We start from the raw sequence: 24,781 nt of genomic DNA on the forward strand, positions 1-24,781 counted from the left end.
ATTGAAATAGATCAAAGTCTCAGAGACTTGCAGCGTGTTAATGCTGTAGTCTCGTGATTTGGTTGAGTGGCCTGAAGCAATGCTCTGCCAAAAAAGGCAGTACGGTCGGCTTCCTCATTGCAGGCATGTTCTGCTCCTCCTCTCTTGGTGAAACTAGTGCTTGTGTAGTTGCACAATAAGCTGATCAAGGAAATGGAAGTTTTTCTATCCTCTTTCTCCCCCCCCCCCCCCCCCCCCCCAAAAAAATTTTCTGTTTTTTTTTTTTTTTTTTTTTTTTTTTTCTCCCCACAAGCAAAGATGAGCCAAGAAGGGGATACAAAAGAAAAATCTGCCAGGGAGAAGAAGCTGATTTTGACTTAAGATTCGGTGGATGAACTGTCCACCAGCTTGTAGGGAAAAGCCAAGATCAGACATTTAAACCGTGTGTCGCAGGGAAACCAGTAGCCCCCCCTCTTCCTGAAAGGGCACACTAACGTGAAATCTTTAAACCTCCTTGGAGGTGGAGGGTTGGGCAGAGATCCCTTCTGGAGCTCTAGGAAGGGCTCAGCCTTTATTTTTGGGGGCTGTTTTCGCTTTGCCTGTAGTCCTGAAATGGCATTTCCTCATGTCTGCAGCAGCCCTCACTTCATGAAATGGATGCAACTGCTGAAAAAAGATCTCGCGTGAGCATGCTCACTGGAAGATTAATCCTTTAGAGGGAGTTGGAGAGTTAAGCTACTGTAATTTCTCTGCAGTTGGCTGCAGTAAACAACTGCTCTAAAGACACGAGGAAAAAAATTGACGGAGGTATATGGGATTAATGTACATATCTTTTTGTGTTTCTACTTTAAGGTTGAGGGTTTGATAAAGGTTTTTCTCTAAGAGCTGGGGAAGAGGGATCTGTGTAATGATTTTATGGGTGACCTTCATGTTGTGGTTTCTGTTTTTTTCCTCCAGGCCAAAGTAATCCTATTTCTGTGCAAGGCCATGCCGAGGCGCGGGCTGACTTTCTAGAGCTGGGGTAGAGCACCAGGGTGACTTCGTGTTGAGTTAAATGATTATACGAGGTGAGGCCTGCTGCACGTTGAGCTTTGTTGGCAGAAGGGAGCTGAAAACACCTAGTCCTGCTTAGTTGCGCTCAGAGAGCCCAGTGGGACTCGATATATCATGCTTCTGTTGGAAGGAAAATTGTATAAAGGGATTAGCTTTGATTGCCTACAGAATAATAGTCTTTTTTTTTAATTATTATTTTTTTATTTTTTTTTTAATTTACTTTGCTCCCCCTCCTCCCCATGCCTGAGGAGCTGCAAACCTGTGTCAGATGGGGGAAGAGAAAGAATCGTTGAGAGATATTTTTGGTTTTTGCTTTTAAAGGATGATCGCTCCCCGCGTGTTGAGGAGGGAATGCCGTGCCGGCGAGGTAAGTGTTGCAGCCACACGGGTTGCGTCAAGGTGAACCCCCAGCTCCTTCCTCCCCAGCCGCTGCCGGGAGGGCGCATCCCGCAGGAAGGAAAACCTCTCTTAGTTCCCAGTGAGTGCACAGCCTTTTATCTGCTGGCCTCCAGAAAGCGTGGGTGAAGGAGGCTGGGATTTACTGCCCTCCATGCTTTATATCAGCCTCCTCCCAAGCCCTAGAGCGCCAGCGATGGAGGGCCAAGCTGGGGGCTCCCAGGTCCTCAAGCAGAAATACCTGGGTGGCTTGGTTTTTTTTCCTCAGGCTGCTTCAGCAGAGCTCTTGGGCTGGGAGAGGCAGTGCTCACTAACCACAGCTCGCGTCTTTACCTCTTCAAAACATCTAATGAATCCTTGGGAATGATGAGGAACTGTCAGCAAAACTTGCCTGGCTTGGGGGGTGGGGAAGGGCATCGTCCCGAGGGTTCTGTACCTCACTGGGACAAATGGCTTCTCTCCTTCATGTTGTTAGAGATCACCCCTCAGCAAGTCCCCGGGACTGTAGGAGAGGAAGAAGGGCACACCCTTCCTCCTTCCAGGAGTGAATAATAATAATACTAATAGATGCAACTCTGCCTGTGCCACTGAAACTCCGTGTGTTGCGTGGCTGTGACAGTTCTCCTGGCGTTAACCCGGTGTTAAATCCATGTCCAACAGCAGCAGGATCTGTTTGCGATGTTGTGGGTTGGAAAATGGCTTCGTAGTTCCTCGGAGTGGTGCGAAGAAGGGAATGATAATTCCATAGTTTTGCAAATGTCAGTGGCTCCCACTAGATTTGTCTGTCCCGTGGTAGCCGTCGGCTTACGTGCCATCCGCAGGTGGATGCTAATGCTGTCGGATGAGTTCAGAAGGGCAATTCTATTATTGGCTTGGCTGAGCTCGAGATGCTGCCTATTTGAAGAAAAAAATTGCCACCCCAATGTTGGGGGTTTGTTGTTGGTTTTTTTTTTTATTTTTTGGCTTAGTCCATCCTTTTCCCCTCCGTTCCAGAAGCTCTGGCTGGCACAGATTGTCTCTTCTGTGAACGGGTTTAGGGAACATTGATGGTTGTGTGCGTAGGGGGAATAATTAGCTACCAAATGCAAATAGATTGTTTCTTGCTGTTTCAAAAATCATTGTAATTTCTATTGAGGATGGGTTAATTATATCTTCGTTTTGATGGGTGTAAGGAAAATGATAGAGATATAGCAATATGCATCTATATAGGGAGGGAGGCTGTTTTCAGAATGCTGCTTTTGGAAATGGTGAGAACAAAGATGTGTCTCTTGGAGGACGGTGGTTCTGTCGGGATCCAGCGGTGGTGCGTGTTTCTCTGTGGTGGATGAGTGTTTTCTATTTCAGATCTTTGTCTTGTGCCAGCGACGTATCTGTCACCAGGACAGGGGGCTTTCATTTCGGGGGAAAACGATCACATTCTGGTGGGAGCGCGTTCGTTTGAAGGGCTGAAGTGTTTTGAAAAGCAAAGGTGAAAGCAAGAAAGTTAGAATATACCTTAAAATTTATTTCTGATCGGGGTGTAACACAAATACATCTTTAACCTAAAGTGTGTGGGTGGGGGGCTGCTTTACCAGTACAGGACCCAGAGGTCCCGTGGCACCAGGACTGGTCCGTATGGAGATGAGGGGCTCGTCCATGGCTCTCCCAGTGCAGGTCATCGCTCTTTCCCTGTGGTGGTGGGTGACATTAAGGAGCCTGGACTCATCATCTCCTTCTTTATTGCAGCCTCACTGGGGAAGGGAATCAAGTTCAGCCCTAAAATGGTTTGGACCAGCTTCAAACTTTTTCCTTCGCTCTCCAGTACCAGGGTGGGCATCTCTGGCAGCAGAGAACAGGGGGAAAGGCTCAGCAAAAGGACAAAGGTGACACTGTTTCCTTAGTGCCATGCCTTCTGGCTCGAAGCCAGAGAGCAAAGCCCTCCTCCTCTCCTTGTTTGAGAGTAAGATGGAGAAAATGAGCTATTTCCAGGGGCTGAGGAGAGCTCTTAGCGTGGAGCACTGTGCTTCAGCCTTACCAGGCCTTTGGTGGCCTGGGGACATTGTGCCTCTGGACCAGAGCAGCTTTTGGGAGATCCTCAGCCCACGGCTGCTCCTCTCCTCCTCTGAGGAGGCGTTCAGCTCCTCTCCAGCAAGCCCTGGAATGGGTAAGTCTGAAAGGAGTAAATAGCTACATCCAAACTGAATTTCTACTGGGTTTAAAGTCTGTGGATGTGTTTTTGGGCTGTGCTGGAGGAGCTCTGCAGGTTCCTGCTGGAGAAAACCTTACCCCGGGTGTTTAACTCGGGGGATGTGGCACAGGGGACTCCTGGATGTATGTGTTGAGATGGGCAGCGTGGGCTTCTCGGGAGGATCCATCGCCTGACTTTGCAGGCTCCTGTCTTTAAATTTCTCTGACCGGTTCTGCCCCTATGGCCAGTTCTGTCTCGTTCTCCATCAGTGTCACTTAGTTCAGTGGAGGAACTGAAACCCGAATTGGGGACTTGCTCACCTCCTTGGTACCGTAGCAGCCCAGGACTGTGTTCAAAACAGAAAGAACAGAATGGAACTGAATCTTACAGGTGTATTTAAAGAATCCTTAAGCAACCTGGGCGGTCACAGGGAGGAGAAAGTTACTGAGCTGGGTAATACATTGCATCAAAGTCCCAGTCTTTAATAATCAAGCGATGACCACTTCAAAGCCTGGTGTCTTTGCTTCTCTCCCTTCTAACTCCTTCAGCCAACCTTGGCTCAATTGGCAATGACTTTAAAACCAGACATTATGATACCAGCCTTGTAATTATTTGCTGTGATGAATCCTTTTTCCACTGTGAAGCTGCGTGGAAGGGTTTTCAGTAACGCACAGTGTTTCTCCACCCTCGTGCCTTACCGAGGCTCACTTCAGAGGAGAAGTTTGATCTTCTGCTCTCCTGCCTTCCTGGCCATTTTGAAATCCAGCTTATGGCTGCATTTCAGCTTCCTGAGCGTCTCGAACCAGCTCCTCTCTGCTGCAGCCTTATTTCCTGTCCCTTTCTTCTGCCCCAAGCCCTCCTGCTGGGCTGCCAGGTCTTCTCCAGGTCCTGGGTGAAGCGGGGAAGGTCCTGGTGGCATCTCCCCTGGAGCCCCATATCCCGGGAGGCTGGTGAAGCCCTGCTTTGAGAGGGGACTGGAGCAAGCCTGAAAGCAGCCTCTGGCAAAGGGGACTCCCTACACACCCCCCTTCTCCCCGAGGATCAATAAGTGAAGTTACAGCCACGAGGGAAGGAGCTGCATGTTTTGAACCTGGCTGTGAAATTAGTAGAGTAAGTACATTCCCCTGGTGGAGGAGGCTCAATGAATTGATCAGCCCGGAGGACACACGTTTGGGCTTCGGGGCGTTTAGAGAAGCGACACAACGCGGTACGTTACGCTTGGAAAAATATGGTCTGTGGTGAAAGGGAAGATGGAAGAAAAATCCTGCCTTAAAGACCTGCATCCACCTGCAGGGGGAAAAGATGGAATTAAACAGAGCAGGGGGAGAGAGAGCAGGAAGGCAGGAGACGGGGCTGTGAGCAGGGCAGCGGGAGGAGGGAGGGATGGATGGAGGGATGGAGCTGGTTTTGAAGGTGGCGGTGAAGTGACTTGGTGGCTCCTACCAAAAAATTAAATAAGGGAAAAGAAAAAAGAGGAGGAAATGAACTGCAGGTGATTCTTCAGGCGCCATCTAGTCCGTGACCTACTTGCTGCCACAGTGATTTGCAGCCAGAGAAGCAGAGAGGAGAAATGGCTGTTGCTGGTGGGAAGGGCAGGGGTGCCGGGGCGTGCGGGAGCTCTGCCGGGCGCTGCTGCGGCGCCGCGGGCACCGGGGGTGAGCGGGGGGAGCAGCTCTCAGCAGGGCATTTCCCTCCGGTGGCACCACCGTGGAGGGAGCCGGGCACCGGGCTGGGATTTATGAGGTGCCTGGGACACGTGGGCTCACTGATGGGGGAGTGAGCTCCTTCCCCGGGAGGGACACGGGGCACTGCCCTGGCTGGGGACACGGCTCGCCAGGACACGGTTAGAAATTATTCATCCCTAACCTCCTTAATAATCCACTGCCAGCTGAAAGTCTGCTCTCTCCCGCTCCTGCTCCTTCAGGAGCCCCCGCTAACCTGATCATTCTTAATCTCATCTTATTTTCCAGATCATCAATTTGATTTCTCAGTACTTTTACAGTCCTTAGTGTTCCCAGGAATCTGTGCCTCCATCAATTATCTCTTTTTCGAGGCTGTAGCAACCTTGAACCACAGCTTCCATACTATTTTTACAACGCGCTCCTTATTAGAGGAGTCCTTCAGAAATAACCCTACGGTTCTTACCAAGATATCCCCAAATTTTCTCAGAAAATAAGGAACTCATCTCTTGCTCGTGTGAACTTGAAGGCTCTCCTTTTCCTCTTGTTCGCTTTTCCCACTGGGTTTTGGGATTTTGGGAGGTAAATGCGTTGCCTTTTAACTTAATTTGCATCTGTAGGTACACGTGCGTGTCGCAGGGTATCAGATACTCCTTTAATGATATTAATCATGGTTCTGAGCACCCAGTGCTACAGCCCGGCGTCAGGTAGTGCCATTGATTAGACAGTTGCTCTCTTCCTTTGCCTTCATCAACAAGCATTAGCATACAACCTTCCTTTGTTTGATTTTGAAACTGCTTCCAGTATCTCCCGTGGTGCTTGAAATCCAGCTAAATTCGTTAATCTCAACAGAATCGGTGTGGATTTAGAGGGGGCAGAGGCTTGGATGAGGAGGGGACCCTAAAAGCAGTGCCTTGCTGTTGTTGGTGCCCGGTGCTGTGACTTTCCCACCCGGACTTGGGCTGTGTCTATACCTGGGGCTGCTTCAGATTTAACCCCTGTACAAGATAAGGTTGGAAAGTGTCCTTTGTATCTTTTTTTGGAGGGGGAGTTCTAAGTGGCTATTTTAAATAAATAAATAAAGCGGCTCTGAGAGTGCCTGAAATGGCAGCCTTCCTCCTGTTGATGGCATATAGGGAGTTATTTGTGAGTTAGCAGCCCAAGGTTATTTAACTCCAAAACTTCTGCACTCGCCTTGCAAACTCCATCCAAGAAAACCTTTTCTTTGGAAAGAAAAATGGAAAAGAAAAAAAAAAAAAGTCCTCTGTTTTTCAGAAGTTGTGAATTGTGCTCTTGTCTAAGCTGATTATTTTATTTATTCCAATAATCCTCTCTTCTAGAATAAAGGAAAATTAATTGACTTCCCATTTCCATAATGATTTGCCCTTCAGACAGTTGCCAGGCAAAGTGCTTAAAATCTGAAATGAAAAGATGGTGAATGTTTAAAAAATCATTGAGCTACTGTAGGAACATGTTTGTATTTTAATAGGGTGGTATTCAAGTAGTCCCAGAGAGTGCTATTTGCTCCGTGTTCTGTAGGATTATGAGGGTGGGTTTTTTTTTTCCTTCTGCATATGCAGACGGGGTCAAGCCTGTGGTGGGAGATAGTGCAAGTCTTCTGTGGGGTTTTTGCTGGCCATATGGACTGCCTGCAACTGCAGCCCTGAAATTACCCGGCGTTCATGGGGAGCTTGTCCTTGGGCTTCCTCAGGTTTTGTTTGCTGGGAAGGTGGTTTTGCTGCATTTCGGTGCCTGGCGATGGGCAAGGACCTCATTCCTTCCAGGTGTCCCTGCAGGAGCTTTTCACCCACACCTACCTGGCCCTTGGCTATTTTTAACTCTGACTGAGAAGGGGAAAAAAAAAAAAACCAAACCTTGATTAATTTGGGAAAATGCTGGAGCGCTTCCTTAAAAGGCTCAAAAGTGATGTAATATTCAGTGATGAATCTCGGAGCTAAATTAGAGCTTTTGTGGGTGCGTTGGTTGAGGAAAGGAGTTTCATATTTTATCAGCTAACACATTTATTTTTTTATACCGGGCTACGCATTCAGGGCCCCTGGCCAGGTGGGCGTGGGGTAGAAGCTCCAGATGTAGACCAGAGCCAAGGGAGTGGTGAGTCTGCTGCCCTCCACGCTGCATCCCAGTTTTATCCCAACGAGTTTTGGGATACGTAAATCCCAAAAATGGGATACATAAAAAAATACATAAAAAGTGGGAGTTTGGGGCTGGCCTTACTTCTGATGGGCCATCGGGTGAAGAGGAAAGGAACAATGTGTTAAAAACAAGAGTCTTGTGTAACAAAAAGGGCTGGTGTCCCAGTCGTTCCTGTCCCTGTGAGCGTTGCACACCCAGGTGTGGGCTCCCAGGCAGGGGCAGGGGAGGTGGAGCTCATCTCCAGTGTGTGCTGGCACCAGATCTGGATGTGCCCCTGGCTCTTTCCTCATCTCCCAGCCTGCCCGGAGGCTTGGGGACCGTTTCAGTGCTGGGTTTCAACACAAGAAACCACATGGCAATAAATTCCTCCTATCTGGGATGTGTTTCCCCCTTCCCTTACCTGACATCGCTCCAAAGGAGCAGAGTGTAATCCATCACGGAAGGGAGAAGGGTAGGAGTTAATTCATTTTCATGATCTTTCTGTAGCATTTAGTCCAGCTAATAGTAATTTGTCTTACTTGGCTGCTGCAGTAATCCCGTAAGGGACCCACTGGGAGAAGGCTGGGCACAAAGGACCCGTGGCCCCCGGGTATTTCCATTAGCTGAAGAGCACAAGAGATCATCTGTTGTGTTTGCAGCCGGAGTTCTGTGCTGCCATCTCGAGCAGAAGAACAATGGAGGTATTTTAACACCACCCAGCTCCAGGAGGCCACCGTACCCAGGTGAGACAGCCCTTCGTGGCCCAAATGCCCCTTAGCACAGGGGAGGGAGACTCTCCTGGTTATGGAACATAAATCCAGGTGTGCGAGTGCCCTCCTCGGGTCTCCCCGGCACTGCCACGTGTACAACAGTCTTCTGTTTTCTGTTAAACACCATAAACCTGGCAGGGGAATTCATTAACACAAGTCCCGACAGACTTTGATTTTGCCAAAGATTGATTTCGAATCAACTCTTAATGGGTGAGATCTCTCCCTCCCCCCAGTTCAGACGTCCTGGGGGGGTTGTAGGTGTGGGTTTTGGCATAAACCTGCCCGGTTCTACTCGTTCTCTGCCTGGTGTGCATCGCTATTTCTTGCTGTGGGTGCACTTGGCTGGTTGTGCAAAGCACGGAAGAAGTTATCCCAGAGAGAGAAGACTCAGGTGGCCGCCTCCCGTCTGTCGGAAGCTGCTTGTGATACAGTATTTTCGGCTCAAGTCTCTTAAATCACAGATGGAGCTGTATTTCCAGCCAGTACAAAGCCCAAGTTGATTGAAGTAGGTGAAAATACTCTTAATTTACAGCATTTATGGCCCTCATCCGTAGGCAGCGTACGCTACGTGTGCGTGATGTGGAGGGAGAAGCCTGAATTTATCAGTCACGCAGAGTCTTGTGCAAAGTAGCTCCATGGTCGCTGGCATGGTTGCCAGAAGGGCTTTTGAAATGGCAGAGGTTGTGAAATCACGACAAGGAACAGGAGAGGAGGGGAGCTGGGCTGGAGGAGCGGGTGCTGATGGCTGTGTTTAGCGAGGCACCTTCCTCCTGTGGCACCTTCCTCCTGCTCCCGGCGTTGGGAGCGCGAGGCGGTGACCTGGGGGCCTTTTCCAAATGAGAAGAGTTTCACAGACGTAGCCTTTTCTCCTCATCTTCTGATGGCTCTTCGCAGGAGTAACTGTGTTTGTTGGCTGGGGGCTGTTACTACTCCCGTGAGACAATGCTGCTTTTGAAAATGACTATTTTCTTTATTTTAGTCACCGCCGCTATACTGATAATCTTGTCCTTTTGTCTCCTGTTCCCCGGGGGGGGTTTTGCCCTTCCTGGATCTCATCCTGATCCCTGCTTGCGAAAACAAATCCAGGGTTGCTGATGAAATCGTTGTCTGATGTGCTGCATCGTCCGGGGATGTGCAGGGAGGGAAGGAGCTGGTGCCCTTCTGCCAGAATAGCAGAGCTTTAGATGTTTTTCTCTGGCTAAAGGCATCCAATCTTCCTTTCTCCATATCCCCGCTTTAGCTGAAGTAAGAGAAATTTAGCATATTCAGATCCTTAAGAGTATTTTCTCTTGGCCTTGTGGTGAGGATTATTATTGCTGGGCATCAACAGCCTGTCCTTCCTCTCCCCTCCCCGCACACCAGGTTATACAGTGCACATGCACAGGAGGTGGACTGAAGGGGCTAATGGATCTCCATCGTTAATGATGAGCCTGTAAATGAATGCTTAGTGCTGGCAGCATCCCTGTGTCTTCTGGGCTTTCATCCCCTGGAGCTCATGGACAAGATAATCATGAGAAGCAGGCGATGGTGGGTGCTCCCCAGCCTGTGCTGCCTGTCCAGCTCCTCCTGGGGAGCAGCTCCCCAAGAACCCCCCTGTAGCCCTGCTTTTTGGTGGGAACAGCTTGTTTTGACCATCCTTGCTGCGAAGTGGCCTGGGCTGACTGATTTTTCTGTTGGGCACCTCCATGATAAGCTGGCATTCCTGGGGTGATGCTCCAAAGGCATCATGAGGTCCCACGGGTGAACTTCAGGTGGAAGAAGAATCCACGGTGACCATGCATCTAGTAGGATGCATCTGTTTATAAAAAAACATAGCTTTTTCTCTTATTTTTTGTAAGGTTGGTAGTGTTTTTTGCTTCGAATGTTTTATTTTGCTTTTGGTGGTTGTGGTTTTCTTTGTCTCCGTGCACCTTTAACGTCACGGCGCTGAGCACAAGCGTTGACTATAAAATCGGAGCCATCTGTGAGAGGTCTGGGACCTGGGGGTGGGGAGGAAGGGCCCACGTCGCTTCCAAAAAAAAAAAAAAAAACCAAGTCTGGTTAAAAATCAAACTGCTGGATTTTGAGTGACAGCTCAGTAGTAGCTGCTTGGCTCTGTTTACTTTTCCTTGGGATTTGGACGCTCGCCCGGGCCCCGTAGCCAGCAGCAGGGATGGGGCAGGTAAATTTGCAGGGAGTTCCAGCAGCCTTGGGCTCAGGATGGGGTCCATCTGGGGGGGACTCATCTCTCCCCACCACACATTTGTGGCTTTCCCCACAGAGCTGTCATCTGAAGAGGCACCGGTAGACATCTGCTATTGATTCTATGTCTGGAGAGAGAACGGGAATTATAAATATATTATTTTTTTTTTATACGCATGTCCAATTGACTGGAGAAACTTTTCTGAGTCATTGCTGCCTTTGGAAGCAGGTGGAAGAGATGCCAGGGCTGAGATGATGCTTATTGGGCCTTTTTGAGGTTTCCAGAGCCCAGAAAGAAAAGAAGAAAAAAAAAAACAAACAAAAATAAGGAATGGACAATTTAGATTTTTAGGGAACAACAACAAAACAATTCCCCAAACAAAAGAAAAAGTCTTTATCACGTTTCAAATCTTCCTTCTCCACACCCCCCCCCCCCCCCCCCTGTATAACCTAACAAGATCTCTGTACTCCTGAGTTGCTGTCCCTTCCTGTCCCTTCTTCCAAAGGTGGTAAACCGTCCTTTCCCCCCCCCCCCCCCCCCCCCCCCCCCCCCCCCCCAACTTCCAAATGTGCTTTTTAAAGAGTTACGAATGCCTGTTGGCATAGAAACTACCGGCTGGGAGTGAAGCATGAGAATGTAAAAGGAGCCATTCTGCCTGAGCAACACGGACTCTGCAAAGCTGGCTGAAATCTTTTACGAGGCAAAGAAAATTGCCCAGATGTTGCTCGAATTATAATGGCACTAAATATTTAGCTTTTTCAATTTGCACTTAAATCCAAAAAAGCTGGAAACGTAGGGAATGCGGATCCATTACCAGTGGGCTTTCTTTTCTCCTGAAAGAAACTGTAGTCCTAAAAATATTGCTAAAATCTGTTTGGCTCCGAGTAGTGCCAATTCCTCATTAAAACATGTGGATATTTCTGTGGTTTAATCTGTTAGAAATGCATTCGGGATCCAGTTATGTTAAATTAAGCAACAATATTGGCCTGGTTGTTGTTTGAAATATTAAATGTGGCAGTCGGAACACCAAGCAAAATGTTTGCACATTTTAATCGTTGGATGAGTAATTTTTCTTTTTTTAAAAAAAAAAAAAAAATTATTCTGAGGAATGATCAAGAACACTTAGAAGCTGTCCCCACTCTCCTTGATTCCTGTCCTTTCCCCCCACCGGGCTCCGGGGCCGGCGCAGCATCCCGGCTCCTCGCCTCCCCTCCCGGTGTGGGACCACCATGGGATGGAGCCCTGGGGGGAACGAGGGGATGCTGCTCCCTCTGAGCATCCTCCTCGCCACCTCCCGCGCTCTGAAACCCTCCAGGGGAGTCTGGGAAAGGGCACAGCATCCTGGCTCCTCGCCTCCCCTCCCGGTGTGGAACCACCATGGGATGGAGCCCTGGGGGGAACGAGGGGATGCTGCTCCCTCTGAGCATCCTCCTCGCCACCTCCCGCGCTCTGAAACCCTCCAGGGGAGTCTAAAAAACCAGCCTGGCCAAACGGCGAGGTACACACCACACAGCCTTTTCTTTCAGAGGCTTCTCCTCCTCCTTCTTCACCCCGTTGGGGTTTCCTAAATATTCCCTCGGACAAAACGCCTCTAAACCTCAATGGCTCATGGGCACGTAGCAGTGGGTTGTTTATCCCCCCGCAGCGTGGAGCTTTTCACTGAATTTCACTGAATTTTTAGAGTTGGAAGGGACCATAGAGATCATCTAGTCCAACTCCCCTGCTAAAGCAGGACCGCCCAGAGCTTGTCAGAGAATGTTACTCAGGAGCATCCAGGTGGGTCTTGAAGATCTCCAAAGAAGGGGACTCCACACCCTCCCTGGGCAGCCTGTTCCAGGGCTCTGTCACCCTCACCATGAAAAAGTTCTTCCTCATATTCAAGTGGAACCCTTTATGTTCCAACTTGTGCCCCTTGTCCTCTCACTGGCAACTACTGAAAAGAGTCTGGTTCTGTCCTCCCTCAGCCCGCCCTTGAGATATTTTAGTTATTACTTTTTTTTTTTTTAAATTCTCCAATTTTTAATTGCCTCCTGGTAAGGTGGGCCCCCCTTTTTTCTGCTGGAAATGCAGCGAGGAAGGGCTTTGCTGTTGTGGATGTTGGAGCGGGTGGGGAAGGGAGCCATGGGACATGGCTTGGGACACATCCATAATATCCAGCACGGAGAAAATACCACTGCTGTGTGGGTTTTAATGGGGTTGGGGGGGCTGTTTGGTTTTAAATTTGACACATTGCAAAAACGGTTCTCTATTAAGGTTAAAAATGAGGGTAGTGGGTTATATTAGCGTATTTTGCTTTCTACAGCCTTTTGTTTTGGGGGCTTTTTGAATTGCCTGGCAGCTGGTGTGGGATGAAAATGAGCACCCGGCTGGAAAGTGGTACAAAGAGGGATCGTGTTGCCTCTACCTGAGTGTGACTTGATACAGCGTCCCGACCTGAAAGGGGCAGTGGAGAAGGTTGGTCGGCTCTAAATCCAACCAGGCTTTACTTCTTCTTCTCCTCTTTACTACAAAATGCCTACTTTTCTGGGAGGTAGTTTGAGTTTTCTTAAAAAAAACAACCCGAAGCTTCGGTGCAGTTTCCTTTATTACTTTAATTTAAAGAATAATAACTGCGTGATGATAAATGGGGATTGTTAATGATTCATGATGGAAGAAAGCACGTGAAAATATGCAGCATGATGGAACGGAGGTCATTGCTGTAAATGTCCTCTGCAGAAGCAAAGGGCTGTGCTGGGGAAGGGGGGCAGAGGTCCGGAATTGGATGAGAAATCAGCATCAACCCTTCTTTTGGCTAATTTTTGTGGCTGTGAAATGCACCATGTGGAAGGTCCAAGCCCCACAAAGGTCCTTCAGAAGAGGCTCGATGGCTCCATCATCGCTTGCTTGTTTGATGGCTCATCCCTGTGTCCCTTTCTCAGCTTTGCTGTAGGGACTCCACAGCACAAATTAACTTCAAGCAGGTGCTTAATTTATTTAAGCAGGTTTGTTTATACTTAAAATGCGTTCCTAACTTGGACCAAAGTGCCTCACAGTTTGGAGAGCCCCGGCTTTGGTATGTGGGAGAGGCTGAGAGGCACGCTCATCCCGATGTGTGCGCCTTGCACAGACCTTCTTCACCTTCAGGGTCCTCACTTTTTCATAGTAATTATGAACTTTGGGAGGTTTGATGAAGCAGCGAAGCCTGGGTTACCTGCAGTGATGGGTGTTGTATGAGAAGGGGGGGATCTGGCCCGAGCCTTTGGCTAAAACCGGTGGCAGGACGGGCTATGGGGTGTGAAGGGAGGCTTCAGGTCCACCGCTTGCTTCACCCACCAATTTTATTTGCAAAGGGATGTTTCTCTTCGTTGTTGGACTGTGTTCCTGTTTTGCTGCACTAATCCTTGCTTAACAGACACGTGTCTTCAGAGTTAAACACATTATCACTTTTCATTGATCAGGCGTTAATTGGGAAGAGTATTTAGATTTATCCTTAGGTTCTATTAGATCCCAGAGACCATTTCTGTGGCACCAGTACCTTCCTATCTGTTGGGTCAGCGGAATGGGTATCTATCTTTGAAGTGAATTTGGTGGGTTTTGAGACTAGAGCAAGGATCTTGGCAGGGTTTTGGGGTTTTGGTGGTTTCCATGTGGGTTCACTCACTTTAAAGTCTGCAGAATAAAGTAGTAAAGCCTCGTCGCTGCCTGCACCTCAAGGTGAGCACCAGCAGGATCTTTGTTTTAAAACCTGCCCCAAGAGGATAGTAAGAAAGGATTAGAAAGACAGAAGTGGGATGGAGAGAATAAATTAGAAACAGAGGAGAAAGAAAATACAGGAATTAAAAATAGGGGAAGAGAGCTCAAACAGAAGAGGGAAAAAATGGCCTGGACAAGGAAGCTTTGAAATGTGAGAGACTGGGCATCTCTGGGGGTGAACAAAAAAAGCTCTGATGCCAAAGCAAGGCTAAAGGAAAGGCACCTGGATGTGTAGGATACGTGGGAGGGAGATGGGAAACAGGTGAAGGTGGCAAAGGAATGAGGGGTTGGGAGGGAAGAGCTGATGGTTTCTCTGCAGCAGGCTGCAGGGCATTCCCTTTACTTGTCCTTTATGCCAGTTAATAAAAAATGATACAAAAAAAGCCCCCGAGCCCTGAATACGGGTGGAGTCATGAATGGGAAAGACTGACCCATCCGTTGTTCATGGGGAGCATCTCAGATGGTCTCCTGTTCCCATCATCTGGGGGAGGCTGGAGAAGGCAGTGCTCTACCAGGCTGAGAAACCCTCTGGTTTTGAAGGTCTCCCACAAAACCCCTGACTGGTTGAAGGGAGAGGAAATGGAGCACGACTGAAGAAATCTTCTAAGTCACGTTTCCCACATCTGCCTTGTGGTTGTGTCACAGTCTCACGCCGTCCCCGATGCCGAAAGCGCCGTGTTGGCATCAGGACAGGTGACAGCCTCAGCACTGCAGCCCCACGCAGACAAAGCATAGGATTTTTTGACCTCTAGAGCTAGTTTAAATTAATTTGCAGTTTCATCCTATGTCTCCTCGCTAGCAAAGGCAAGGTAAGATAATTTTAACCTTCAGATAATCTCTCTTCAAGTAGCCCTTTTAATACAGACGTGCATTGGCTTCTGCAGTGAAGGTAGAGCCTCCATTTAATTATCCATTGCATGGAGAGAAAGCAATTAATGGTGTCACTGACAGACACTGCGGGTCTGAAAAGTGTGAGCTCGGTGGAGGTTGCTTCTTACCGAGAAGTTTGGCTTTCACCTCTAGAAGTGTGCTTATTTGTACCTGACAAAATATTTGGTGAATTTTGATGATGGTATTTGGGCTGAGTTGACCTTAATTCTGTCAGAAGGGTGTTGCCATGCAGCTGTGCAGATCAACACAGCTGGATCCACTGGGAGGGAGCTCTGTAAAACACATGGATGGCAGCAACCTTCCTTCTTCCCGAGCAGACTGATGGGCTCCTGAAGGTGAGGATAACTGCAAGGCTGTGTTACAGGGATTAGAAAGGAGGTATAAGAACCTGGTAAAAATAGATGGAGAAGAATCCTTCAAATTACTGGACTCGGTTGCTTTATATACACCTTGGTGTCCTCCCTCCATCACTGAGATCTGAACAGAAGGTCCCGTTTACCAGCCAGCATCCCTCCCTGCAGAGTTGGTCTTGGTGTATAAACACATGAGAGTGGCATTTATTCAGACTGGTGTGTATGAAGTACACTCTTGCAGGAAAACTTTTATGAGGTTTCTCTTCTTTTTGTTTGCCTGTGCCTTGCAGTGGATGCGGCCTCTTCTCGAGTGTTTATAGTTTGAAGTCAAACTTTGATTTATGACATCCATTCAGTCTCCTCGGCAATGGGGCATATTTAGATTAGCAGTGGGATATACAGGGCTTCGCAGGAACTTTTTCAATGCTTTTTTTTTTTTTCAGTATGGAGAGGAAGAAGAGTGTTAAATGCAGTTGGTGTTGATGGGGATCTTGGGCTGCTTTACAACTGATCCTTCACTCTGTTCCTTCTAAAGAAGGATTTAGAAAAATATATTGGTGCTGCAGGCATGTCACAGCGTATTGACCTGTAAATCCCCACCCTTGTGGGTTTTCACGCCAATGTCTAAGGCATGTCAGGAAAAAGGGAATGTAAAAAAATGCTACTGGGATGGTGGCAGTACCCAAGGGATGTTCCCATTATAACCATCTCGGTGAACATCGTTTATTATCATGATCTGAGTGAGCCTTTCTCCTCTCCCCCCCTTCTTAAAGGGGGGAAAAAGCCACTGAGCAATCCTCCTGCGAGGCTGAGAGTATTGTCTACCTGCAGTCAAGGCTTGGAAGCGTTTGTGTTGATATCGGTGTCTGCTGATACCTTACCCTGGCCTGGAAGGAGAAGACAGGGTGGCTCTCTCCAGGGCAGGCTGCAGAGCGATGGTGCCCACAGTGACTGGAGAGGTCCCTCTCTGCCAGGGTCAGGACCTTGCCTGAAGTCATAGAACTGTGGAATGGGTTGAGTTTGAAGGGACCTTAAAGACCATCCGGTCCCAACCCCCTGCCCTGGGCAGGGACACCTCCCACCAGACCAGGTTGCTCCAAGCCCCCTCCAACCTGGCCTTGAATACTGTGAAGTATTCAAAGTATTGTGGTGTTTGGGCTATAGCAGAGGAATAGTGCAGGGTATATATCCATGCAAAAAAAATGCAAAGGATTTTACCTCCTCCTGGGTTGTTTTTTTTTGCTTTGAACCAACATTTTTTGTTTTGAACCCCCTTCCCTGGAGATATTCAAGGAGAGGCTGGATGAGGCTGGGGGCAACCTTGGCCTAGTTGGGGGTGTCCCTGCTGACTGCGGGGAGGTGGGACTAGAGGACCTTTGGAGGTCCCTTCTGGCCTGGACAACTCTATGACAACATATCACTAAGCCTAAAGGAGGGCACCTTGATCCTGAAGCGGGGGGCTCTTTGGAGGTGGGGTGTCAGGAGGGAGCCCCGTTCCTGCAGCTCCCGGGTGCTTTGCTGGGCCAGAGCTGTGACTCCCACGGCGACGTCGGTCTGGATGAGAGCTGAACGTGCCAAGGAGGCAATAAAAAAAAAGCAAAGAGATGTTTGCCAGGTGATGCAGCAGCTCTTTGCTTGCCTCTCAGCCATCTGGGGAGGTCTCTGAGCAGCACCCTCCCTCTGCCTGCGCATCCTCAGCTGCTGACTAGCAGGGGAATCCTGGAAATCCTTCTGGAGAGCCATATTCTGCCCTCCTGGCTGTTTTTTCTTGGCTTGCGCATGGAAACAAGGCCGAAATTCAGTTCCCCGAGCGCAGGAGGAGCCCTTAATCAAAGGCGAGCTGTCTGGGTGCGATGCTCTGGGTCTGGGGTTTGGAGTCAGTGACAGGGATGATCCAGCCACTAATAAGTTTCATGTGAAACTCCAGAGCTCGCAGCTACCAAGGAAATGTCTTACAAAACTGCTGGAGGAGAGGAAGCTGACTTGGGCAGATCTTGAGTTTGTTTAATTGAAGCCCGAGAGTGCTGAAGCAGCTGCTGAGGGCCAGCATTCGGCTCCCTGTTGTAGAAGAAAAATACTCAGAAATTATTAATTTTTTTTTCTTTGTATTGCCCGTGCACTTAAAATTGATTTAATTTTTGGTGGTATTACTGAACCACAACCAACCACTTCTGCTTGCCTTTGCTCTGGGGCAAGGCTGCGTGGGAGTGGAGGAGAAGCTTCCAGAGGTCCCTGATGCTTTTGATGCACATTTGAACTCAGGAGGTTTGAATTCAGGAGATTGGTGCTGGGATGGAGGGTCTGGGCTCTGTACAGACCCCAGGAGGGGTGAAGCCCTTTCCCCTTTCTTAGATAATAAAAACACAGCAAAAGGTCTTTTTTCAGTATGTAAAACTTCTCCCCAGCAGATCCCTGCCTTCCTTTGCTTTGCCCCCAAAACAGATTTTGGTCGCTGTGGCCAAGAGCAGGGGAAGAAGGAGAGGGGCTGCTGGACTCCATCACAGGCATTTTGCAACGTTGGTCTCTGAGAGCTGATCATATTATTGTGGCTTTTTGTGGAGTTGGGTTTTATTTCCCTAGTGTTTTGGTGTATTTTGAGTCCTTCAGTTTAAAATGTTAACAAAATTAAGCTCTATGCCTCCTTCCACAGACTCACAGAATGCTATGGGGTTGGAAGGGCCCTCTGGAGATCATCCAGTCCAACCCCCTGCCAGAGCAGGGCCACCCAGAGCAGGTCCCACAGGAACGTGTCCAGGTGGGGTTTGAATGTCTCCAGAGAAGGAGACTCCACCACCTCCCTGGGCAGCCTCTGCCAGGGCTCTGCCACCCTCACAGCAAACAAGTTCCTCCTCATGTTCAGATGGAACTTCTTATGTTCCAGTTTGTGCCCGTTCCCTCTTGTCCTGTCCCTGGGCGCCACTGAAAAACGCCTGGCCCCATCCTCCTGACACCCACCCTTGAAGTATTCATAGGCATTTCAAGGCACATAAGGGGGTGTTATACACAGGAGGTGGGGAAAGGTGGGAGAATTTGAGGAAAGTCATTTTTTTGAAAGAGTGGTTTAATTTTTGATGTGAAACCAGTGCTTAATTTTCAAGAGTACTGACCATCTCCATCCGGCTGCAGTGTCTCTACATCTCTAGGGGATGCAGGCTCTCAGCAGGTTTGAAAACTCTGTCTGAGCTGCCAACCAAAATCAGTGTGTGACTCTTGAAATTTGGGTGTTTTGGTTTTTTTCTACAGAGCTTTCATGTGGGAAAGCATCCACATGAGCTCGTCAGTCTTCAGCTTGAGCTCTTGGTAACATCCTGGCGTTTGTCCTCTGTGATACAGCAAGTCCTTTAGCATTGTAGCTCTGGGAACCCAAGCAAACAGGACAGTTTAGTGACTGGGACATTAAAATAAATCCCCTGGTTATTATCCCAAATTTAACCTGTGTGCATCAGTCTCCAGACACACGTGGGGCTCACGGCATCCATCGGCTCTTTGCTGCTCTGGTACCTGTGAGCAGCACGCTGGAGTGGCTGGAGGGGGAAGAGAAAGGGAAGCACTAGCTAAATTTGTTAGTAAACAGTGTAATCTCACTCTATTTCCACGCTTGCTTTTGTTTTGGTACAATATTTTCACCAAAGCGTTTGCCAGGTGTTTAACACGTCTGCATGAAAAACCCGTTACGGAGCTCATTGCCCCTGCCCCAAGGGCTTTGACTTGCAGCCCAGTTACCCAACAAAAAATGTTTCTGAGTAATTTTTCTGACTGCATTGCTCCTGTCGGCTGATGCAGATGGGACTGACTGCTGGCTGGGGCCTGGTGTCAGAGATTCACCCCCGTGGCATCCGTCTGCTTCCAAACTCAGCAAGGGGTGTAAAAACCTCCTTCGAGATTGCAGGTTTGCCAGTTTGGATAAATATTTCCCCTCCAAAACCATGTTAGTTACAGGGAATATTACATAGGGGGAGAAAATACTGGTTGTTTGTTTTATACAATGATGTGTTTTGAGGGGTTTTTTTTGTTGTTTTTAAATGATGGAGGATCAGGGGGAGAAAATACTGGTTGTTTGTTATATACAATGATGTGTTTTGAGGATTTTTTTTGTTGTTTTTAAATGATGGAGGATGAGATATTTTTATTTTTTTTTCAAGGGAGCTCAAAGTGCTCAAACTTCACAGAGATTTGAAGTCGAGTCATCCCAAAAGGGCTGTCCCAACGCGTTCTTTGCTGGCCCAGTTTGGCCAGTCGGGGTGACTCAGTAAATCACCAGTGAGTGTGGCCTCACATTTAGGTCTCCTGGATCTCGTTCCCCTGCTCCATGCGGTTCTGAAGGGACCACTCCAGAAATCTTTGGCAGTTAATTCTCCAGGCCTGAATTTTCCCCATATGTAAAATGGAGACATAAATATTACCTGCTATTCCCATCTCTTACTATAAATTGTTTTATTAAAAGTCCTAAGTATTGTTATTGTTGCAATGCACTAAAGCGAATCACAATATATCGATCTGCTTCTTTTTTATATGCTGATGTTTAGATGCTTTTTTTCCGTATTTTTGCTTTTTGGAAGTAGATTGTTTTCCTTGCTCTGCTTTCCCCAGAATTCACGGTGGCCGGAACGGTCTCCAGAACTCCTTAAGACCATGGCACGGGTTGGAATAAACCCAAGTAATGACAAAATTTGGTAAAGGGCATGTGCCCTTGGAGAGTGGAGCCTGGGGGTTTGCCTCCGGGGTTACTGGATGGCAGCAGGAATGGGAACCCACATTATTCCTGTCAAATGCTCTTCAGCCACGTTTGAAAATTCAAATCAAATCAGGGATTTGAGGAGAGATTGATTTTCCAAGTTCTAGGGTGAGACCCTCTGGCAGTTCTGCTGGATGTTTACGGGGTTTGGGGGTTTTTTTGGTACTTTTTATTTAGTTTACCCCTCCAGGTGACTGCATCGGTCTTAGTGTGAGCATGTGCATGAGGACAGCAAGGCTGGTTTATTGGGAAAATGGCATTTGCAAGCTCTGAACCTTGTTGGGAGTCCAGGACCTCCACAGGCCTGGAGCATCCAGGCTTCACATCAGCATTAGTGCTGGGTCCCGGCTCCAGCAATGACCCCGGGGTTCTCCAGGGACAGGGAATTGCAAGGCTTTGTCCTTTGTGTGGGGGAAGGAGGCTCTTCTTGCTCCTGTCGGTTTCTTGTTCGTGCAGCTCCACTGGCTTTTTGTAATGGGCTGGTGTTAATAGGAACAAGGGAGTTTTCGGGCTCTGCTCCCTTGGATCTGAAGGAAATCTTCTCAAGTAGGGATTGCAACCCAGCCCCAGCCAAGCCTGTTGGGAAATGAACGCTGTGCTGAGTCAGCCTCTGGTAGGGCATGTTTAAAGAGCCATAATTTCTTTTGCTGTTCTCCCATGTGTCCATTTTACGCCGTATCTGACAGATTTCTGAAAGGCGCTGAGCTCCTCTAATCCCTGATGAAGGCTGTGCCGGGTGGAGGAACTAATTGCCCTTGGAAATGAGCCTGTGGGTAACTGGAGTCTGACCCTTTCTGCCCTCCCTCCCTCTTCCTTGCCCTCACAGAGGGGTTGTGTGTCATCACCGTAGGATTTACTGCCTTCGGTGTGAGGACCTCGGGTGGGAGCAGGCTCCAGGGGAAGAGTTATGGCCGCACAGAAGGGCCGGCTTCCCACGTACACCACAGAATTCCATGGGGTTGGAAGAGACCTCTGGAGATCATCCAGTCCAACCCCCTGCCAGAGCAGGGCCACCCAGAGCAGGTCCCACAGGAACGTGTCCAGGTGGGTTTGAATGTCTCCAGAGAAGGAGACTCCACCACCTCCCTGGGCAGCCTCTGCCAGGGCTCTGCCACCCTCACAGGAAGGAAGTTCCTCCTCACGTAGAGATGAAACTTCTTGTATTCAAGTTTGTGCCCATTTCCTCTTGTCCTGTCCCTGGGCACCACTGAAAAAAGCCTGGCCCCATCCTCCTGACACCCACCCTTGAAGTATTTATAGGCGTTGATCAGATCCCCCCTCAGCCTTCTCTTCTCCAGTCTAAAAAGACCCAAGTCCCTCAGCCTCTCCTCATAAGGGAGATGCTCCAGGCCCCTCATCATCTTTGTAGCCTCTGCTGTCCCCTCTCCAGCAGTTCCCTGTCCTTCTGGAACTGGGGAGCCCAGAACTGGACCCAGTGCTCCAGATGGGGCCTCCCCAGGGCAGAGCAGAGGGGCAGGATGACCTCCCTCTACCTGCTGCTCACACTCTTCCTGATGCCCCCCAGGATGCCATTGGCCTTCTTGGCCACCAGGGCCCATTGCTGGCTCTTGGTTGTCCTGTTGTTGTCCAGCAGGACTCCCAGGTCTTTCTCCTCAGAGCTGCTCTCCAGCAGGTCACCCCCAACCTGTCCTGGTGCAGGGGGTTATTCCTCCCCAGGTGCAGCACCTACACTTGCCCTTGTTGAAGTTCATCGGGTTCCTCTCTGCCCAGCTCTCCAGCTGGCAAAACCCATCTAGAAGACATTATCACTTTCTTTTTTATTAAGCTGGTGTTGACTCTTCAATCTGTGTTGAAAGTGTTGTATTTGGGCAGTAGGAGTGTGTCTTTCAGAGCGGTGTAGGAGCCATACGGGATTTCTCTCTTAGGTTGTTCCTCCCCTGGAACCAGAGGGCCTTGCCCAGGGGAAGCAAATGACTCTGGCTTGGCTTTTTTTTCCCTACCTGTCCCCAAGGAAACAACAGAAATGCTGTGTCTCTGGTGTGTGTCTACTGAGGGAAAAAGGGATTTTTAAATAGTGATGAACTGTGGTTTTCCCTTTAGTGCAGGAAGCCAATTGTTCATTAGCGATATATATTAGTAATTCTCTTATGAACCTTGTTGGTACATGAATCTGCTTTAATTCCTTTGTATCAACAAGAGCTGCAGGTATGGATGTCTTCATTACATTAAAAAAAGGAAGAAAAAAAAAAGAGGGAAGAAAGCAATGCTTGCAAATTGGCCTTTGTTTCCAAGGAAACAAACTCGACATGCTTGAGCTGTGCGAGATGCAAAGAGGGCTGGCTTCAGCAGACGTGCCGCGGGATTATCTGGGCTGAATATTATTTTTAAACTACCTCCCATTTAAAGGCGAGGGAGAGGATGGGAATAGAATTTGTCGGGCCGGGTTTACCAATCTGTGCGTCATGGAAGCGCTGCGCCGTGTCTCGGAGCCGCCTGGTGCCGCGGGGAGACATCAGAACAGGGGTCCCTGGGGGATGTCCCCAGAGAAGGGACAGCCTGGGGACACACCGGCCCTTCCCTCGGTGAAACCCGTCCGTGGAAATAGATCTAAGCACCCGCTCTCTGTGCCAAATTGTTAAGGTTTAGCCTTGGGTCACTTCACCAAACGTTTTGTGCTCTGAAAATAATGTTGTAGAACACAACCGGGCACAAAAGGCCGCCTGGCGTTCAGAAGTCAAATGGCAATATTGTCCCAAAATAATCTGCTGAAGAGCTCGATGGTGGGGACTGGGCTGAACGTCTTGGGGAGGAGATGGGAGAAGGGCATTAGGAGCTGTAGCGCGTGGGACGTGAGTGTGCTGTGGGGCTGATGGAGAGCGTGGCTTTAACCTGCCTTATTGCGTTGGACAAGAAAGTCTCGTAGTGTTTTATGAGATTCTTTGGGCCCCCTACCATAAAAAAGACATTGAGGTGCTGGAGCGGGTCCAGAGAAGGGCGACAAAGATGGTGAAGGGCCTGGAGAATAAGTCTTCTGAGGAGAGGCTGAGGGAGCTGGGGGTGTTCAGCCTGGAGAAGAGGAGGCTGAGGGGAGACCTTCTTGCTCTCTCCAACTCCCTGAAAGGAGGGTGTAGAGAGGTGGGGGTCGGTCTCTTTTCTCAAGTCACAGGCGACAGGACAAGAGGAAATGGCCTCAAGTTACACCAGGGGAGGTTCAGGCTGGATATTAGGAAAAATTTTTTCACTGAAAGGGTTCTCAGGCATTGGAATGGGCTGCCCAGGGAGGTGGTTGAGGCACCATCCCTGGAGGTGTTCAAAAGCCGGGTTGATGTAGTGCTGGGAGGTCTGGTTTAGTGATGATGCTCCTTGTTTGTTGTGTGGGTGTCTATTTTTGTCAGTGAGGTTGACGGTTGGACAAGATGATCTTTAAGGTCCCTTCCAACCTAGAGGATTCTGTGATTCTGTGATTCCCTTGGAAGTTTGGTTCAGGAAAAAAAGCTGGGTTTTGGCCTTCATCTGTCACCCTCATTTTTTCTGAAATGCTGTGTTGATACAGTAACTTGATATTTTATTTTTTTAAAATATATATTTTTTATATATTTTTTTGTTAACCTTCCTTTGAAGAATCAGAACTCAGCATTGCAGCAGGTGCTGTACATCCATGGCAGAACCCTCAGCCCGTGTGTGCAGGGGAAGCGAGCACCAGCGCTCAGCAGAGCACTCACAATCCATGGATTTGCAACATCCCAGAGTTTTCTTTGGCTTGGGCCCCACCTGAGGAATAAGGGTCCACGTTAAAACTTCGGCTGGGATTAAATAACCAATTTTTGCCCTGGCCTGCAGAGCGTTGCTTCTGCAACAACTCTCTTTGCTTCTTGTTGTAGCTCTGGGAGCTGGCGGGGGGTGTGTAGGGGCCACACAAAGGATATATGGGGAAATATGAGTTTTTAAGGAAAAGTGAAGATCCATGTGCAGATAATTCACAGCGTGCAGGGCTGTCGTCCTCTGGCCATGAAAATGACCAGTGGACCTCAGTGTCTTGTGGCTTGGCATATTTTGTTGTTTGGAAAACTGGAAAGGATAAATAAAATTTAAAAATCCTCTATTAATTCTTTGAAATTATCTTACTGCATTGAGGAGACAAGGTAAGGATGGAGCGATTTCAGGGCTGACTCGTGGAAAACAAACCTGTCATAAAATTCAGGTCCTTGGGAAAACATAGCGTGGAGTGTGTTGTGCTGGAGTCTCTTTTCCCCCCTCTTTCATCCTGCTTTTTAACTTCCTTGCAAATGGAGTTAAAATAATCTTCAAGGTGATAGAGGGTAGACCGGGGTGGTTTAGCTTTAAGATGGATGGGAAGGACTATTTGCATTGCCAGCTAAAAGCCTCCGTTGAAGCCCGTTGGGGGGAAAGAAAATAATATTAATGGCATCTCTGAAAATATTGTTAATTTGTGGAAGGCCCAGAGTGAAAAATCTGCTGGTTTTTGAGTGTCACTGGGAAAGGCTCCTTTTTGCACAAGGCTTGCCTGAGACAGGCTTTTCCTTGCTTTTGTTCTAAAGCGAGATGCTCGCTGCCTAAAAAACGCCTGCCATCCCCGCAGCCAGAGCTTCACCTCCTCGACAGAGGATGGGAACAGGAAGGTTGGCCGGATCGGGATGAATCCTGCACCTTTATTGTTCATTTTTTTTTTCTTTTTTTTTTTTTTTTTTTTTTTTTTGTTTAATATCACTTCTTTTGGTCTATATTTTAT

The 24,781-nt window shown here is 48.5% G+C and overlaps 1 protein-coding gene across 3 annotated transcripts in view; it reads left to right on the forward strand.

Annotated features, from left to right (window-relative positions):
* The window catches only part of EHMT1 (euchromatic histone-lysine N-methyltransferase 1), a 151,133-nt gene that overhangs the window by 31,390 nt on the left and 94,962 nt on the right, over window positions 1-24,781 (forward strand). The window contains exons 1-2 of one of the 3 annotated variants that reach the window (XM_014952375.1): window positions 711-786; window positions 937-1,046. The exons of 1 other annotated variant lie outside the window; for it this stretch is intronic. Coding sequence is in view for 1 of the 2 variants with exons in the window: in XM_014952371.1 (XP_014807857.1) it covers window positions 1,355-1,399 (45 nt within the window). In the remaining variant the exon portion in view is untranslated. Of the gene's footprint in view, window positions 1-710; window positions 787-936; window positions 1,047-1,339; window positions 1,400-24,781 lie in introns of those variants that run through there. One more of the 3 variants, XM_014952371.1, reaches the window with a different exon arrangement.

This window comes from Calidris pugnax, unplaced genomic scaffold (assembly GCF_001431845.1).
Source record: "Calidris pugnax isolate Ruff unplaced genomic scaffold, ASM143184v1 scaffold135, whole genome shotgun sequence".
Lineage (NCBI taxonomy): Eukaryota > Metazoa > Chordata > Aves > Charadriiformes > Scolopacidae > Calidris > Calidris pugnax.